Source organism: Hyperoodon ampullatus (genome assembly GCF_949752795.1).
Source record: "Hyperoodon ampullatus genome assembly, chromosome: 6".
Taxonomy (NCBI): Eukaryota; Metazoa; Chordata; class Mammalia; order Artiodactyla; family Ziphiidae; genus Hyperoodon; species Hyperoodon ampullatus.
Window position 1 is genome coordinate 30,482,772 of NC_136919.1, and position 18,673 is coordinate 30,501,444.

The window sequence follows — 18,673 nt, forward strand, 5'->3', positions numbered from 1 at the left end:
GTCTTTCCAACAGATAAGCCAAGGTGCCACGCTCAGTAAACTTACTGAACGGTGGATTCCCAGTCAGAGTAATTTCCATTTCCCAGGTAGCAAGTAAGCTGCTGTTATTCTTCCCAAAGACGACTGGGTCTCTTTCATCATTAATGCTGTATTATCGTCTGCCCAAGTTCAAGCTCACTTGTGATCTATTTATGAGGTAAGCACTCATAACATGAATGTCAGAACTGTTTCATCACACTGAGACTAATTTTAAAGTCTGTCCTGACAGTGTCTCAAGCATTAAAATGCAGAAATAAAGACTTGACCACAGGACAATTACAGGAATTCATAGCTGGCAGAGCAGAGGCAGGGAGGTGGTAGTGGGCTTGTCAGCTATTAGAAGTATTTGTAGCTTCAGACCACAGGGCTCTCCATCTCAGTCTCATCCTACTCAAATGTGCTTTTCAAACAACTTAGATGAAGACAGGCTTATAGCAAATTTCAGAGGTTCTAAAGCAGTGAGGGACAGATAATACACAAGAAGATAAGTGATATTCTTGAGTCAGGGACTTGATCTTTTCATCTCTGAATCTGCAGTGCCTGGCAGAGTCAGACACGTAGTGAGCAGTCAGTATGTATGTGCTTACTCAATAAAGCAATTACTGGATCAAGATAAAACCAAAACAAATGGACACTACATAAAATTCAGTTTAACGGGGATTACTATAAAATTTTATATATGTTTTTAACAACCTTTATATTTATATACAAAGCTATATATAAAGTTTGATGTATATATATCAAGTTTTAGATTCGTACATAAATATAAAGGTTCAAAAAAGTCAATTGCATTAGTATACAGTGAAAGAGACCCCATAAAAAATACCTGTGAAACGGTTCACTGCCAAGTTGCCAACAAGACAGTGCTGCTTCCAAGATGAAATACCCTTGGGCTGAGTAACAGGAATATGGGATAAAGATCAACTCCCTCTAGACTCATAAACATTCAGACCACAGCCTGAATATAATGTTAATTCTGGGCTTTGCTTTTCAAATGGCTCATTAACAATATGGAGCATGGCCACAGAGAGGCAATCAGGTCAGAACAATGACAAGTCTGAGAGGCTTGCTATAATCAACACAGACATCATCATCATCACTCACATTTGTACAGTGATTTAGAGGTTACAAAGTATGTTCTCATATATCATCTTATCTGGGGAAGACTTAGGATAAATGACAGGTGTCTTCAAATGTCTGAGGGGCTGTCCAGTGGGAGAAGAATTAAATTTCCTTTGTGTGGCCTACAAATTAATGGACCTCACAGGGAGATACATTTCAACTCCACTTTATAAAAATTAGAACTTCAGAATTCTTTGAAGTCCTCCATATTGGTCCAAATAGAAGCAATATATTACAGCTGGCATGAAAACAGATTTGCAATGGATGGATAAGCTTCCAGTAAAACATATAAAGTTTTCAAATGACAGACTGAGTTCCTAGTAAGACAAAGAACACCCTGACTCCGGAGGTTAAAGCTCTATCAGACAAGTTAGAGGCACTGGCTTTGAGTTTTGACTAAGTCTTCCACCTCAGTTTCTTTGAAAAGTTGTCACTTAGGGAATGAGGTGGTGGTGGTATGAATTGCAGTCCATGTGGACAGATTTCCTCTGGTGTGAGATCAGCCCAGGGCTTAAGGCTGTGTTTGGTCACATGAAAGTGTAAAACTGTGCCTGCCTTTTCCTCTTTTGCTCATCTTTGGACTAGCTAGAACACCTCCTGCTGATGGCCAGGAGCTCTTTCATCCATCCAATCCAGAGCCCTGATGGAGGTTTATATAGCAGCAGCAGACCGGCATTCTTACCATGTCCCAGACAAAATTGGAGAGCCAGTAGATGACAGGCTTCACTCCGCTGATGAACTGCAGGTGCTTTGCTTTGCTGACTCGCTCCTGGATCAGGAACACGACAAAGCTGGCCGGGACGAAGGACATCGCAAAGATGACACAGATGGACACGAGGACGTCCACTGATGTGGTCATCCTGAAACAGACAGAGAGTGCAGCTGAGGACTCAATCAGGGACATATACACACACAAATATTTGAAGCATAGCCCAGGGGAAAAAAATCTCTTCACCACATATATTTTATTCAGGGTTAAAGATGATTATTTTCAAGAAAAAAAAAACCAAAAACTCGATAATTCAGGTGCAAAACTGATTCTACTGAGGTCAAAAGGGTCTACTGCCAAAATGAAACTATAAAGGGAGTCTAACAGTGGCCTAACGGCATTCACTTTGTTCCACTATTATTGACCTTCTATGAGCAACAAGTTGTAAATTTTCACACATAAGGGAGTAGTGTAGCTTGAAAACTTAATAAAGCAGAAATATTAGTTTGAAACTATTCAAACAACAATTTCTGGCTGTAAATAAGTTTGACAACAAAAGCTCGTGGCATATCAACCTAACACATACAAAAATTCCATCAGATCCTTATTATAAGAATAGTCTTATAAGTCCATTAAATGGGGTATAATATCAACTATTTCTCTGCATAAATGTTATATAAGCTTGGTATAAAGATCCTAGTGACATATATTGATATTCTATATGAGTAAAGCAGAAGTAATAACTGTTCCATGCTCCACATACAGAAAAGGAACCTAACGTGTGTTGAATATCAACCATGTGTTGAAGGCCGGACTTGGCAATTTACATGAATTGCCTCACTTAATACCATACATCTGGAAAGTTTAGAAACCAGATTCAAACCCAGATCTCTATGATTTCAAAGGCTATACACTCTGAACTAGATTATACTGGTTTTAACTTCACACTCACACACACACACACACACACACACTCAAGGAATTAAACACAAGCCGACAAAAGCATGTTTCGCCAAGTTTAAAAATAGTGATTTCAGGGCTTCCCTGGTGGCGCAGTGGTTGAGAGTCCGCCTGCCGATGCAGGAGACACGGGTTCGTGCCCCGGTCTGGGAAGATCCCACATGCCGCAGAGCGGCTAGGCCCGTGAGCCATGGCTGCTGAGCCTGCGCTCCGGAGCCTGTGCTCCGCAAGGGGAGAGGCCACAACAGTGAGAGGCCCGCCTACCGCAAAAAAAAAAAAAAAAAAAAAAAAAAATAGTGATTTCAAAACAAATGAAACTGATTTTTTTATTAAACGTTGTGTTAAGGGTGAGTTAAAATATTTTAGAATTATATTAACAATTTAACTTACTTTATGTGAATTCACTAAATGTAATAATGGCTTTAATATATCAGAGTCATATATCTTCTGCAGTTTAATCCCTGCCCAGCCAATTCATAAACTGATCATTTTCTGTCCAGAGCCTGGACCAACCCAAACACACCATAACAAACCCGTTTCCCCAGCTGTTACTCTACAACCAGCTTCATACTTCCTTCCCCTGCTCCATGATTCCCCCAAACACCCTCTCCCTCTCCCGATTCAGACACAGTGATACTTACAGAGCCACTTCCGAGAGCTGCTGCTTGGTGAGGTTCAGGGGGTGATTGAAGGCAGTAATCCCATACTTGCTAGGGTTCTCTCCCTTCTGCAGGTTGGCCCGGAGAATGGCATTGTTGATGACATTCAAGAAAGAGCTGATGGCGTGCCAGCCCTTGTTGTTGAACCACACCTGAAACAAAACATACCAGGTGCAAGGTACTGCTCCCAAACCCTGCTCTCGGAAGTAGGTGCACACACAAAACATGCATGTGCACTCCAGAAATTACAGTCATACCACGAGACAAAACATGATCAGAGAACATGGCAAAGAGGTAACAGCGGCCAGGGTGTGCCCAGCACTGACCGTGTGGCCAGGCACTGTGCTATCTTAACTCATTTAACCCTCACACCATAGATTTGAGGTAGCCATGATTACTGCCTGCATTTTATAGATTAGGAAACTGAGGCTTAAATAGGTTAAGTAACTTGGTCAAGTTCATAATAGTTCCCCTGGTGTGAATGGTGACAAAGCAAGTTCTCTTCATCATCATATTGTACAGCCTCACTAGTAAAATTAAGAGATATTTCTGTCATGAATCAATGTTATCATGAGCTGAAAGTACTTCAGGGGAACATAGGGATTATTGTTCATCAAAAAGCTATTGGAGGGGGCTTCCCTGGTGGCGCAGTGGTTGGGAGTCTGCCTGCCGATGCAGGGGACACGGGTTCGTGCCCCGGTCCGGGAGGATCCCACGTGCCGCGGAGCGGCTGGGCCCGTGAGCCATGGCTGCTGAGCCTGCGCGTCCGGAGCCTGTGCTCCGCAGCGGGAAAGGCCACAGCAGTGAGAAGCCCGTGTACCGCAAAAAAAAAAAAAAAAAAAGCTACTGGAGGGCTTCGCTGGTGGCGCGGTGGTTGAGAGTCTGCCTGCCGATGCAGGGGACACGGGTTCGTGCCCCGGTCTGGGAAGATCCCACATGCCGCGCGGAGCAGCTGGGCCCGTGAGCCATGGCCGCTGAGCCTGCGCGTCCGGAGCCTGTGCTCCGCAACGGGAGAGGCCACAACAGTGAGAGGCCCACGTACCGCAAAAAAAAAAAAAAAAAAAGCTATTGGAACAAAGGGCTTTACCTTGACATTATTTTTCGTGTCCAGTCCTGTCATGAACCTTCCCAAGCTGCTGAGAAATCGATCTGCAGAACTGTCCTGTGAATGATAGAAAGCTGCCTCAGCGGGATGGTTCACAGGGGAGGGCAACAGGAAGTCTGGAGTCTGTGGACAATGGGACAACCTTGTGAAGGGCAACACTGCCACTGCATTGTTCATTGAAATGAACCTTGAAGCCACTGAATAACTGGCTCCTGAGAAACAAGGGACCAGAAGTCTAAAGCAGCGTTGTTGCCATGAGCCACAGGTCTTAAAAGAACTAGAGGGAAACCCTGTGACTCAAAGTCCCAAGATGTAGATGTCTGGCTGTAACTGGTGGTGAGAGTTCTTCACGGTGCTCCCTTGACATCCTCCTAAGACCCAGAACTACACTCAATATGCAGATGCATCAGACATGGGGTCTGTGCCTCAAGGGCAGAGATTCAGACTCTAAGACAATCCCTGCTGTCTGTGACCCTAGAGGCCATATCATCTGACCCCCACCAATTCAAACTTAGAAATGGGGAACTTGAGATACAGATAAATGAAGTGAATGCTTATTAGGTACTAAAACTAGCTGCCAGCTTAAAGAAAATGATTCATTTCCTGTTTAACCAGAGATTGTTTCAGAGAAGTATGTTTGATGCCCAGTTTATTTATCCACTGGCTATGCTTAAGTTATTGAGAGATTTAAAATCTCTGCATTTGTTTTTCATCTGCACTTTCAGATAGTAAATAACATACTGAGTAGCTCAGTCTTGGCTGGCCCAAGATCACTAAATGCCCAGTGATGGCTTTGTATTTGAAAGTCTTAAACAATAAGCTGCCAGGTGATCATCTACCTGCCAACTACTCCCATGTACTAGCAATTCATTTTCTGTCTGACATGTCTTGGGATGGATACTGTACCTTGGCCACCTTCAAGTGTTTCTTCATTTGCTTGATGGCATCATTAACTTCTTCACTCGGAGGAAGTGATTGATAATTACTGGCACCCAGGGAAAATCCACCGTACCTAAAAGAACAGCCTGATATTAAAACACAGGTGGTGTGGGGTCCAATAACATTCAGCAGCAGACACCACCTAAGTATGTAATGCCTGTTCAAAGTAGGACCCGAGTAAGGCTCAGAGAAAGTTTCACCTTGGCCTCCTCTAATGGATTCTGGTAATCTCTTAACTCTTCTGTCTCCTGCCCAAGAGGGAGGGACCTGGGTCTGATTATACATACAGTGAGACATCTGAGATGTTGAGGAAAGAATGTTCATTCATCTCACAGATGCTCCTCTCACCCCTGGTGGCTCAGGCCTGAACTTGGGTCTCGAAGCAAGCAGATATGAAGTCAGAATGAGCAGTGAAGACACTGACCAGAGAGGCCTAAAAGGGTTTAGAGACAGGCCGTGGCTCTTCCATAGCAGGAGAACCACGAAAAGTCCTGCATCCGCCCTGCTCAGTTACTCAGTAAGTCCTGGCTCTTGGAGAAAAGGCAAAGAAGGAAGATGGGAGGCAGGGACAAAGAGCCAAGTTTTGAGGCAACCATGTAAGGTATCTCATTTCTCATGAGAACTGATGGACTTCAAGGATCCTTCCTTCTTTTCTTCCCCAGTCCCATCTGCTCCTTCAAAACTTAGAGGGATACGGGCAGGCGTGGAGGTGGAGGGTGGGTCGGAGACAGCCTGACTGCAGCAGAGGAGAGAATGATTCTTGCTATCCTGATGGAACTCTGGTTTTATTTTCTAATAGAAACATTGTTATTTTAAAAAAACTCAGAAGGGGCTTCCCTGGTGGCACAGTGGTTGAGAGTCCGCCTGCCGATGCAGGGGACACGGGTTCGTGCCCCGGTCTGGGAAGATCCCACATGCCGCGCGGAGCGGCTGGGCCTGTGAGCCATGGCCGCTGAGCCTGCGCGTCCAGAGCCTGTGCTCCGCAACGGGAGAGGCCACAACAGTGAAAAGCCCGCGTCCCGCAAAAAAAAAAAAAAAACCTCAGAGGGATAAATGAGTTGAAATACAATGAACATAGATGGTTTTGATGCCTCTTATTTCATCTAAGACCTCCTTGGTTATTCCAATGACCTGAAAAATTGTCCTTGAGTCGCTAGGACTCCTAGGAATTTGATTTGGTAAGTTTAACTAGTATAGGTTTTCCCTCAAAACATCGTGCTTCCTGTCAAGTCCCTAGAGACCCACAAGGAACTTCTAAATCTCTTCAAGGACACCAGTGTGCCAAATATTCCAAAGCCCTCTGAAGTGGCAGCTGGGCACTGAGCAGAAATGCTAACGGCAAAACAATCCCTAAACTAACAACTTCCCGGGATCCAAGAAAACTGCATCAAATTCATCCTCCTGAACTTTAGGAGTCAAGGAAAATTAAAAGAAGGCACAGCGAGGTCAACTTACCTAAACTCATTCACCCAAATCTTGTTCTTTAAGCTGCAGAAGGCCAAAGACAAAGAAACCAGAAATCAGTCCAAAGAAACACTGATCCTATTCCTGATGATGCAAAAGGAGTAAATATCTACTTGAGGATACAACAAAGGGACAGAAATAACCCTGCGGTCGGGCTGGTGCTGTAGGGTCTTGCCAATGGAAAGAAGTCCTAATCAGCATGTCTTTCCTTCTCCCTATATTAAAACCTTATGATTTATATGAAGGTCATGCCTTATATTAAAAACAGCTCAAAAACCAACAGAGGTGATCAAACTAGAAACTTTTTAAAATTCAAAATAATAGGTCAATTATGGATGACATATGGAGAGGTTATGCCTCTTTCTTGGAAACTCACAGTAACTGTCATTCAAGCATACCCTTGTCATTAAAAGTCACTAGAACTCCGAACGTAGGGGCCCAACTAACCAAGCTGATAGGAAGGAATCTAGAACAAACATTTTCTGAGCATCAACTAAATACAGCAGTCCCCCTTTATCTGGAGGGGATACATTCCAAGACCCCCAGCGGATGCCTGAAACCATGGATGATACCGACCCCTACATATACTATGTTTTTTCCTATGTCTCCTGTTAATTTCTTTGAAGGTCAGTAGGGCCACTATTATGTAAAATAAGGGTTACATGAACACAAGTACTGTAATACAGTGACAGTCAATCTGATAACCAAGAGGGCGTGTGCAGGTAGCATTTGTGGCACGGATATGCTGGACAAAGGAACGATTCCCATCCCAGGCCCCAGGAAGCTATATGGCTCTTCCAAGGCTCACAGCCAAGACAGGCCGTTAAGTTGGGCCAGGGCTCTCTTTATAATGCCATGTAGTATTATTAATTCCATCCATGAGAGGTACTTCACATGTATCGTTTCATTTAATCCTCATGACAAACTAATAAGACCAACATTATTATCACATTTTATACAACCTAAGGCTTTAATGGGATAACTGGCTGCCCGTGGTCAGAAACGCTAATAAGCAGCAGAATTAGAATTTGAATCCAGATTTATTTTCATCCTGGAACCACGCAACCTCAGTCTTGAAGCTGAATGTTCATAATACTTCCCATCATCTTTTCTAGTTTGAAAGAATATCCTAAACTTCCAAAAGACAACATCAGGTCAAAATGTGATGTTCTCCCCCACTACTCAATCTACTATTTTTTTTTGGCTTTTACTTTCTCTGATCAGTAATGATTAAGCAGGCGCCAAGTTTAGTAAATAATGACCTTTTGGCTATGATCTGCACATATGTCTTCACCAGATAATCCGAAATGTTTCTTCCCGTCAGGTTCTGAAGGATGTCCGCAGTGTTCTGTTTTCTCTGTTATCACAGAAAAACCAAGTGCATGTGTCTTTATGGACCAGAATTGGAATAGAAAACAAATCAAGGACAACAATGACACATGTCCCTCAAACATGTACCACAGTGTGACCAGACTCTGCCCACAGGGTCCAGGCTCTGCCATCAGCCAGCCACCAAGGTCTGGTCCATTCTTCTCTCAGCAGGGCCATTCACTTATGGCAAGCCAAGGAGAGCCCCAGCAAATTATTCTGAACAACTAAGCATTGGACCGTGAAGTATCATTCTTTATGGTTACAGAAGGTTTTTAGGGAGCAGCACCATTGACTATGCCTAGTGAATTCTTTGGAGTTATACTGATGAAGAGATGAGCTCTTATTTTAAAGAAATGTAATTAGGAAGGACTGTTTTAAGTTTTCAACACCATTTGAAATTCCTTCTCCTCACCCTGCAACCTGGATGCTGATAAGGCAGCAGAGAGACATCAAAAGCAAGCCTCTTCCTGAAATCATTCTCAGAAAAAATGGCTCAGAACAGTTTCCCACACTCAGAGTTTCAGAGGATGTCAGAGTTGTAAGACCCACAGAAGTTTTATGGATGAGCCTCCCTAATTCAGCAGTGAGGAAACAGGCCCAGGGACTCAGCGTGACCTGTCCAAGGTCACCAGCTCATCTGTGGCAGAGGCAGAGATGAAGCTGGGCTTGTCACAGTCTGTCCTGTGACACCAGAGAGTCCACAGCATGCCTTCCACAGCTCATTGATCCAGAGTGTTGTATTCTGGTTGTACCTCGAACCAGTAAGGAAACTAGGCTGACTTCAAAAGAGAGAAGCAGGCTAAGCTCCCTCAGATACAGGAACAATGTGCTCCAAGCCCCCTTCTCTCAAAACTCACATGCTTTTCCCTATGACAAGAATCAAGACTGAAAGAGACCCTCCTGACACGGCAGGTCACCCATTCCTTCTCTCCAAGCCCACCCTGCACCTCACCTGAACGGTCACACCCTGAAAGTGACTCACTTGTGGAGGAGGCAGTCCCCCAGCCCCCAGGGGACACACGGGCAGCATCTTCTTGATTTTGTCGCTGCTGCACTGGCAGGTGGGGGAGGGGTTCGCCATCGTCCAGTTCCCATTTCTGAAGAGGTCCGTGATGGCCTGGGGGACTGGGGTGGTGGTCCACTCCTCCTCCCCCACCGAGCAGGGCATGTCTCTGCAAAGGGACGTCAAAGGTAGGATCACCCAAGAGGGCCTGGCCTCTCCTATTGCCTCAGAGCACAGGACCAATTAATAACAACGGCAAACATGCATCTATCCCCTCATCACTTGGTTATCTGATCCGCCCCACAGACTTGTAAGCTACAAACTCATTTACAGTGAAGGATGATGGAACACAAAGAGGGCCTAAACACTCATAGACTGAACTCAAGTCAATCCAATCACCAGCATTCAATCACTCACCCATGTGTTCACTCAACAAACATTCACTGAGCATCTACTATGTGCCAGACACTGTCCTGCATATTTGAGAATTTGGGGTGAGAAGACAAAGTCTCTGCCTTCATGGAGTTTGTATTCCCAGGAAAGAGTTCGATAACAAACAATTAAACCATATGATCTTAGATAGCCAAAAGTGAAGCAAAATAAAGGCAGAGTGACTGGTGAGAAAGGACCATGTGAAGAGGGAGTATACTTCAGCCAAAACCTAAATGTTGGGAGAGAACAAGCTAGGCAGGGATTCAGGGGGAAAATATTACAAGCAGAAGCAACCGAGCACAGGTGAAAAGGTCCCGAGTGTTCTACGTTTAAGGAACAACAGGAAGGCAGTGGGGCTGGAATGTGATGAGCTACGAGGGAGAGCAATGGGAGATGAGGAGGAGAGGGAGGCAGGAGCCACAGGACACAGGCTTGGAAGGAGTCTGCATTTTATGCTCAATGTGCTGAAACCTGGTGGAGAGTGTCAGGATTCACTTTACGTTTCAAAATGAGTAGAGAATTTGGGGGAATGAATAGGGGTGACAGTTGTTGGCCCATGAAGAGCTAGGTTGTTTGCAAGCATCTCAGGTAACTAAAGACAGGCCTTTACGCCTGACTTGAGCTCTGAATTACTGTGATACCATCAGTAAGTCACTTGCCCTCTCAGGGCCTATTTTCTCCACTAGTGAAACAAAAGTATGAAATGACTTGTCTCAATAAGTCACATTTCAACAAGGCATTTCTAACATCCCTTCCATTTCAACAAGGCATTTCTAACATCCCTTTCCTTTCAAAACTCTACAATTTGAAGCAGAGCCACAGTCTTTAGACGATTCTTCTATCAAATGAACAGTTTTGTGGATTGCCCGCTAGTTCTCTCTTTAAAGCACCTGGACTAAATGGAAAAGTCAGACTAAGATGGTGCCGTCCTGAAGCTCACGCTCTAAAACCTTCACAAGATCACAGGCTGAGATCAGTTTCACTACTTTCTGAAAAACCTAAAAGTCTCCACGGTGGGGCCCTTACATCAGACGGGCCCCAGTACACGTCAGTGGGCGCTCTGCCCCCAGGCTGCGAGCCTGTGATGTCAGGCCTGCACCTCTCAATGCAGACCCGGCTCCTACAGATCCTTCCTCGGCTGGCATCCATCTATGAGTCCATACTGTTGAGCTGCCATGTGATGAATCCACCTACCTGTGTTATTACCTCATCTCACTCTTCTCTCTAGCCTACAGAGAACTTCCAAGTGGAATCTCATCAAAAGTCCTGTGAAATCTCTGACCGCCTCCACCTTGGTCACCTTGTTTTTCAGGAACTGATACTGTCAGGATTTATCACTTAGCAAGTATTAAATGCTAACAAATGTTCAGTAAGTACTCAACTGATAAGAGCTAACAAGTACATAATGGCTATCCCTTTAGCAATCTGTTCTAAAACCTTGCACACACAGGTGGTATGCTCACTGGTCTGTCTCCTGCAGGCTCACTATCTTCCCTTTAAAACCTGGAATTCAAGTTAGGCCTTCTCCAATCTTTCCACACCTTCCCACTCTCTCCATAATTCCTCAGTCTGTGGTTAACAACCTACCTGAGCCTGGAAGCTTGAACCTGCCTCTACCATCACTGGGTTCTCTCGGAAGCTCATCACCTCTCTTCATTGTCTTTACTCACAAAGATCTCTGGCCATGCCTTCCTCCCATATACATTTAGAGTCGTACGGGTATTTCAGTGAATTTATTTATACACTGCCTACTTTTTTTTAAAGGACTTTGAAGGAGAATATGATAAAAATATGCAACTCTGAAAGGAGAAAATGTCCATTTTTATAAAAACGATGCCATCTTTTCAGGCTTTTAGAGCGAAGAAGCTGATAAACAAAACTGCAAATTATACATAATGGGAGCCTGTCTCTGCACTTAGGTATAGGAGCTGGAGAAAAGGGATCAGTATAAAGTACTATTTAAATTAAATATTCATTTCTAAAGCAGTAAACAAATGTCTATAGTCATTTGCCTGGCAAGATGCTTGAAGACTCTCCTAGTCTGTTATGTTTGTTCCTAGATGGTCTGATTAAATCACTATATTAACTTTTTTAAAATAAAAAATGTTTCAAAGGGCAAATGATGGTAGTCATCATGTGGCATACAAATGATAAAAGCAGTGTAGAGATCAAACCAAGTGACAGGAACAAGAAGCCAGCCGCGGAGGGGCTCACAGCTCAAGTGGCACTCACGGGATTGGGTTTCCTTCCATACATCGGGTCCCAAAGCCAGGCTTTCCGGTGAGAGCGCTCAAGAGTTCCTGGGTGCTCACGTCCTCAGGAGCATCATTACTGTAGGTACATGAGAGGCAGCCAGCTCAGCAACTCATTAAAACCATGAATCGGGAGGAGGAAGGTGATTTTTTTAAAATTAAACACTTTATTAAGTACTTCCTGTGTGCCAAACTCTTGAAACAGAAATGAATAAAACACAGAACCCACCCACAAGGAACTCAGCCTCTGGCCATATATTTGTTATCAAGGTAACATACAGCACTCCAAAGTGGAGCTCGTGTAAATAAGTTATATGTATAGAGATGTGCACACGCATGTGTACACACCCACCCACATATATACACACATTTACGTATATATTTTAATGTGAAGTACATGAATTCATTAAAGATCAGTATTTCAAAAGTACTTTCACAATTATCCATTAGGCATAGACAACAGGGATTTTCTAGGAAAGGGCAGGCTGATTTTATGGGCTGAATGTTTGCACGGATAACTGGAATACACAAACAATGATGGGTACAGGTTACAAACACAAAACAAGCCCATGTGTTCCACAGCCCCGGGCAATACAAGGTCAGCAGCTTGGAAAGGAAAGAAGAAAGTAAACCTGCACTAAATAGGAAGGAAGCATGGGATTAGACAAAAAGAGATTGATTCACATGTTCACATATACATATATATATTTTTTTTCTTTAAAGCTTCCCTTTGACATCACTGACACACTTCCCCGATCAAAAGATCTGCATATACTATGAGACTGAGGAAAACTCCTGCATAACGTGATGCAGAAATTTCTTTGTCCTTTTGTTTGAAGCGCTGGATTGTTACAGAGTAGCTGGTATTTTGGTCTAAAAAACAAACGCTAGCTAGCTATTATCTATAAGCTAAAAGACTAAATAATAAATACACGAATTGCATCATGCAGAAAACAAGAACCTGGAGGTGCGATGCTCTGAGTGTATGGAAGCCATGTGTTCAACTACAGAATAAAGACATAGCTATGAAAATCCAAATATATTATAGCTCAATCATAGATTTTTTTGCGAGGGCAGATTACTTACATAAAACACATATGTTCCTCACAACAGCGTATAAAGAGGAATGGAGTTTAAATGCGGTAAGAGGACTGGCCTGTTAGTCCAGGTTTTGTTCACCGCGGTCCGTTGCATCTAACATGAGTTTGTGTGAGGGCTGTAGCCACAGCTGATAAATCCATGCCCCTGTGTAACTCTCGAGTCCCCCTCCCCTTGGCCCTCAGCACAGTAAACCTGGTCGGCCTGAGGTCTCCTCCCACCTTGGGCGCAGAAGGCAAACGCATACCTGACAAATGTGTACTGTTCGTTGTACATCCAGGGCTGAAGTTCCAGGCTGGGGTACTTGCCAAAGGGTGGCACGATCAAGCTAAACACCAGGGCAATGCAGACAAACACAGCCGGCAGGACAATCTATAACCAGGGGGTAGGAGGGAAGAGAAATTGCAGGCGAAGGACAAGGGTTAGAAAGAAGGCCACAGGGCAAGGCCCTGTGAGTCCAGCCAGACTCTCAGACCAGCCATCACTCTAGTGTGCACAGGTCGCAGCTCCACCAAGGCATTCTTGGAAGGCTGGAAGCAATGGAGACTGAAATCTAAACCTCTTCCCTCCGGGGCATTTCTGGAAGCTGGCAACAAAAGGCCAGAGGCTGTGGCCCCCTGACAGGGGCACCGAGCTGAGAACTTCAGAGTAAACAGTGGTCACATGTCAGGGTGACTTAGAACACCAGGTCCCTCTTCTCCCTGAAAACCTGAGAAAGACCACACTGGCCATGAGCCCAGCTCAGCTCAGACGAAAGCTGAGAGCCGAAGCCTGGACCAGAAGCCAGAAGACCTGCAGTTTTGTTCTGTCTCTACTACAAGTGTATCCATGTGAAGTCACATCCCCTATGGCCTCAGTCTTCTCATTTGTAATCTGCAGACAGACTAGGTGACCCATTCAGATCCCATACTTTGATAAAACCACTCTACAGCACTGTCTCCATGGAAAGGGAACAGCAGCTATTTCTTCCCCCGATGGCCTCAAAAAGCATGATTAATCTAAATCCTTACTAAACCACCTTAAACTTTACACCTGTACCTTCTCTGAAAACAATGACTTGTACATACTTTATAAGCAAACTCTAAGCTCCTTCCATTTATTCCTGAGTAATTTATCCGTTTAAAAAAAAAAAGATCCAAATGATGCCCCTGGTTCTAATGTTCTCGCATTTCAATGCAGAAAATTAATCACTAGGTGATTAATTCCATGGGAAAAAACTGTATGAGCATTATCTCATTTAATTATCAGTACAACCCTAAGTAGTAATATCATTATCACCAATCAACGAACAAGGTAACTGGGGCACAGGGAGACTAAGTAACTTGCCCAAGGCCAAAGAGACAATAAGTAGCAGAACCAGAATTCAAACCTAAGTCTATACGCTCCAAACTCATATTCTGTGCATTACTCACATAGTCTGTAGAGAAGAATCTCTGTAACTTCTTTATACTTCTTGATTTTATAGAGTGGAATAATTTCATCCCTCCTAACCCAGCAAGTTAGCGTGCAAACACTGACATGCAGGCAAGAGTGTAATGAGTCTTCTCTGTTTATCATTTTTTTTTGTCTGACCTCTGGTTATCTTTTCTATCAGTTTTCAGATAAACATCAGCTTAGAGAAAAATCAAGTTTCCAATAAGTTCATATGTTGAGTGCATCTGGGCATATCATCTCTGAGGTTATGAAAGTTTAATTTGCCCAGCCAGTTTTTCTAAACTTTGTCCTTGTTATACTCTCCTTTACGATAAAACTAACACACAAGGTAATTACTAATGTGAGGTCCATTCTAAGCACTTACTCATTTTAATCTTCATAACAATTATATCATAGGTACTATTATTATTCCCATTTTACAGATAAGGACACTGAGGCTCCGAAAAGTAACCTGCAACAGATACGTGAGTGCAAGAAGCAGAACTGGGATTGAAATACAGATAATCTGGCTCCAGTGTCCATCTTATAACAATGATGCTACCCTGTCTTCACTGGTCAGGGAGCCTGCAGCCCATCAAGGAAGCCTGAGTCCTTGGCCTGGAACAGCACTTCTCACCTGAGCAAAGAATCCCTTCCGACTCCGTCTGGCAATCAGCAGCCTCTTCCACAAAAGGGCCCCAAACTGCTGCTGTGTGAGTTTCCAGCCCTTCACCTGGTAGGAGCCTTTGCCGTCCATCCCGCTGAGCAGGTCTGTTTCTCTGGATTCTGCAGAAAGCCAACACTGAAGGTCACCTATTATATCAGGCATTTTTGACATCCCACGCTCCTCCCTCCAGCATCTTCAGCAACCACCTTGGAGGCTTGCATTTGAAGGTAAAAGTAAAGGAGTAAAGGGCCTTGGTGACAAATTCACATCCAAGGAAAAGTGATGACCCCAAACGTATGACAGCAGCAGTCCCTGCCTTTGGGTTCTTATCTGAGGAGCACAGAAAAATGAAGGTGCCTTGAGACAGCTGAATAGAGATGTTCACACATAATGGTGCTACATCAAGCCATTCAGATGAATCAAGTCATCCTCAATTTCTTACAGAACATTCTACAAAACAGGCCATGTAAGTAGGCTGACATACTTGTGAACACACAATAGCAATTTGTCTCCCATTTATTGTATTTTTGGTAAAAGGTGGACACATTCCAGTGATCTAAGCACTAACGATGTATGAAGTTAGGGAGAACATGAGAGTCACTCACTCACGTGGCACAGGGATGGGAGAGTCAGGAAGGTTTCTGTTCCGAAAAATTTTTATAGAAATCCTTGTCTTAAACAAACCATTTCTAACTGCGGTGGCTTGACATCTTACCAATATTTGCTTCATTTTCTGCCTCCCTCTTCTCCATCCCAGTCAAATAGACAGGGACACACTCATCCAAAATAGCTAAGTCTAAGGGTCCAATTAACTCTAAAAGCAAATTCACCTCGCTCTTTCAAAATCTTCCGTCCATTCAGAGAACATTTATTCAACAATTAAACACCTAATGAATGCAAGAAAAGATAAGAAATGGATTCAGAGGATTGAGGGGCCATCTTTTGACGTGTGTGTATCTTTTTTTTTTTTTTTTCCAGTGCGCGGGCCTCTCACTGTTGTGGCCTCTCCCGTTGCGGAGCACAGGCTCCGGATGCACAGGCCCAGCGGCCATGGCTCACGGGCCCAGCCGCTCCGCGGCACGTGGAATCCTCCCAGACCGGGGCATGAACCCATGTCCCCTGCATTGGCAGGCGGACTCTCAACCATTGCGCCACCAGGGAAGCCCGATGTGTGTGTATCTTGAGAGAGTGATCTCAGTGCAGTGAAGGAAGTGGTGAGGACAGGCTCTTTCAGGTTTGACTGTATGCACAACCCTGAAAAGGGGAAAGTGGCTTTTCTCATTCTCTCTCTTCCCTTTGGACCCTGTAGGCATCTATCATCCTGGTTCAAGGACCTCGAAAGATAACACCGGAGGAGAACATAAGAGAGAAATTCACTTTCTAGCAACGGAATGAAGATCTTGCCCAAACGGACCTGGATCTATGTCGGAATCATTTGGATCAACAGCATCATCTTCAGTAAATGGGCGAAGACAGCTCTGCTTGTCCCCGAAGACCCGTCTGTTTCGTCTAGCCGGTAGGGTGCCATCTGAAGGCAAAAGGAAGGAACCCCATGTTTCATTTTATTTGTAACAAAACAAACTCTGAATCTGTAACAAATCTATACACTAAAAGTAAGAATGTCATAAAACAATTTGAAGGGAAAGGCACAAGCCTGGTGAGCTAAGACAGCCTACAGGGGGCAGAGCCCAGAGAATGTGCAGCCCCCCTGGAGGGTTACCTGAGGTCTCAGCATCCACCCCACTCTCTTCAGCCACTTTGAGAAATATCTGAAAAATAAGAGTGAGTGAGAGTGTCATAAGCACCACATTGTGAGAGCAACTGCCATGATGATTACATGACTGAATGGTACGCTAGCCCCTAAAGACAAAACGTAGAAGACTCATTTATTGCTAACACTTTGTCAGAGTCACTTGGGAGAGAAGCCGTTTTTACCAGAGAACATTTCCCCAGTGGTGAGAGCTATCAATCCAGACAATCATTTTCAAATTAAAGCTATGACATGAGGACACTGCGGAAGGAGGAATTTGTTCTGAACCTACAGGGAATGAGCCAAGTGGCTTCTTCCAAGTCTATGGCCCCAAATCCTTGAGTAGGCTAGCACTGTGATAGGTTATCCGAGACAGGATGATCAAGAGAGGAGGGGTTCCCATCACTAGGAATGCTATGGCAGGGATTCCAACATCAGAAAACAATCTGAACTAGACCAATGATTCCCAAACTCTGATCTGTCCAGACGCTGCCCAGGAAGCATGTAATAAAAGCATAGACATCAAGGCCTTACCTCCAGAAATTCTGATTCAAAGACCCTGGAGCTGAGCCTTGGAATTTTTATTGTCAATAATATTCTCAGATGATTCTGTTGCATAGTCAAACCTGGAGACTACTGGGCCAGACAATTTTATACCCCTTCCAGCCCCTGAGGTCTCTCTAAAGAGAGGCACTGCTTACACAGTAATAGAGTATGAGCTTTGAAGCCCAAACCCCTGATTCTGAATCCTTGCTTGGCGTCCCTGAATGTCAACTTTCTCATCTTGTTATGAGGATTAAATGAAGTTACAATGATTGAAAAAAACAAAACACACCAAGGTTAGCACATGGCACAAGTAGATTTTCCATAAATGTTGGCCATTTCCGATGCATGGTCATGACACAGTCATACCAGGGAGCAATCCTAATACTTCTTTCCTACATCTCCCACTACAACCTTAAAGGGCTAACTGGAACCAACATAACCCAGATGCCAACGACCTAAGCACTCAGTGCCTAGGTCCATGGTGATCCTATTCCCAGTGGGCACGCAGGCTGCCTGTCTGGCACTGGGATCGTTGGCCCTGCTCTATTCTGACAGCCAGCCAGCGAACTTACTTCTTCCAGGGTAGTCTCTGAGATTCCATAACTGGAGATGCCCAGGTCTGAGAGCCGGTCATCAATCTCATGGAAGAGTTCCACAAAGGCTCCCTCTTTGGCGGCTTCATAGGGCAGCACGTAGGTCAGCTCATGCCCAATGTCTTCCACCAGCCGGGCCTCGGCCACATGCTTCCTGATGAGGTTGGAGATCGCGGAGACATCTGTAGGGACCAAAGAACAGACGCGGCTCAGCCAACTCCGAGGCCCCCCGCATTAGGGGCCGGCCACTCTCCACCTTCTCCCTTGCCTACTCCTTAGGAGCCCGCTTGCCCACACAGCACACATGGCCCAGACACTGAAGTCATTCCACGTGTTCATCTCTGGCCTGAGAGTTCCTGGGGGCGGGGGTTGGGTCTTCTTCACCTTTGTATCACCAAAGCCGGGCACAGTGTAGGTCCTCAGTGCGTGGTGGGTGGCCGGCTGGCTGGACGGCCTTCTGAGGTTGAAAGCCTGGTGGCTATTGCCTAAGTGTTAGGATTCTTCAATGGAAAGTTTGACTAAAGGAACTGTAAATGAGTCTTCACCTTTCT

At 44.5% G+C, this 18,673-nt stretch overlaps 1 protein-coding gene across 1 annotated transcript in view; it reads right to left on the bottom strand.

The window, feature by feature from the left end:
• ABCA1 (ATP binding cassette subfamily A member 1) overlaps positions 1–18,673 on the bottom strand; it is a gene marked incomplete at its 3' end in the record, with an annotated part of 136,627 nt that overhangs the window by 12,666 nt on the left and 105,288 nt on the right. The window contains exons 25-37 of the mRNA XM_079705857.1: positions 18,102–18,304; positions 16,954–17,002; positions 16,648–16,761; positions 15,204–15,352; positions 13,401–13,525; positions 12,036–12,134; positions 9,351–9,540; positions 8,260–8,354; positions 6,989–7,021; positions 5,501–5,606; positions 4,577–4,651; positions 3,472–3,641; positions 1,844–2,021 (exon numbers count right to left, since the gene is read on the bottom strand). Coding sequence (XP_079561983.1) covers positions 1,844–2,021; positions 3,472–3,641; positions 4,577–4,651; positions 5,501–5,606; positions 6,989–7,021; positions 8,260–8,354; positions 9,351–9,540; positions 12,036–12,134; positions 13,401–13,525; positions 15,204–15,352; positions 16,648–16,761; positions 16,954–17,002; positions 18,102–18,304 — 1,586 coding nt within the window. The remainder of the gene's footprint in view (positions 1–1,843; positions 2,022–3,471; positions 3,642–4,576; positions 4,652–5,500; positions 5,607–6,988; positions 7,022–8,259; positions 8,355–9,350; positions 9,541–12,035; positions 12,135–13,400; positions 13,526–15,203; positions 15,353–16,647; positions 16,762–16,953; positions 17,003–18,101; positions 18,305–18,673) is intronic.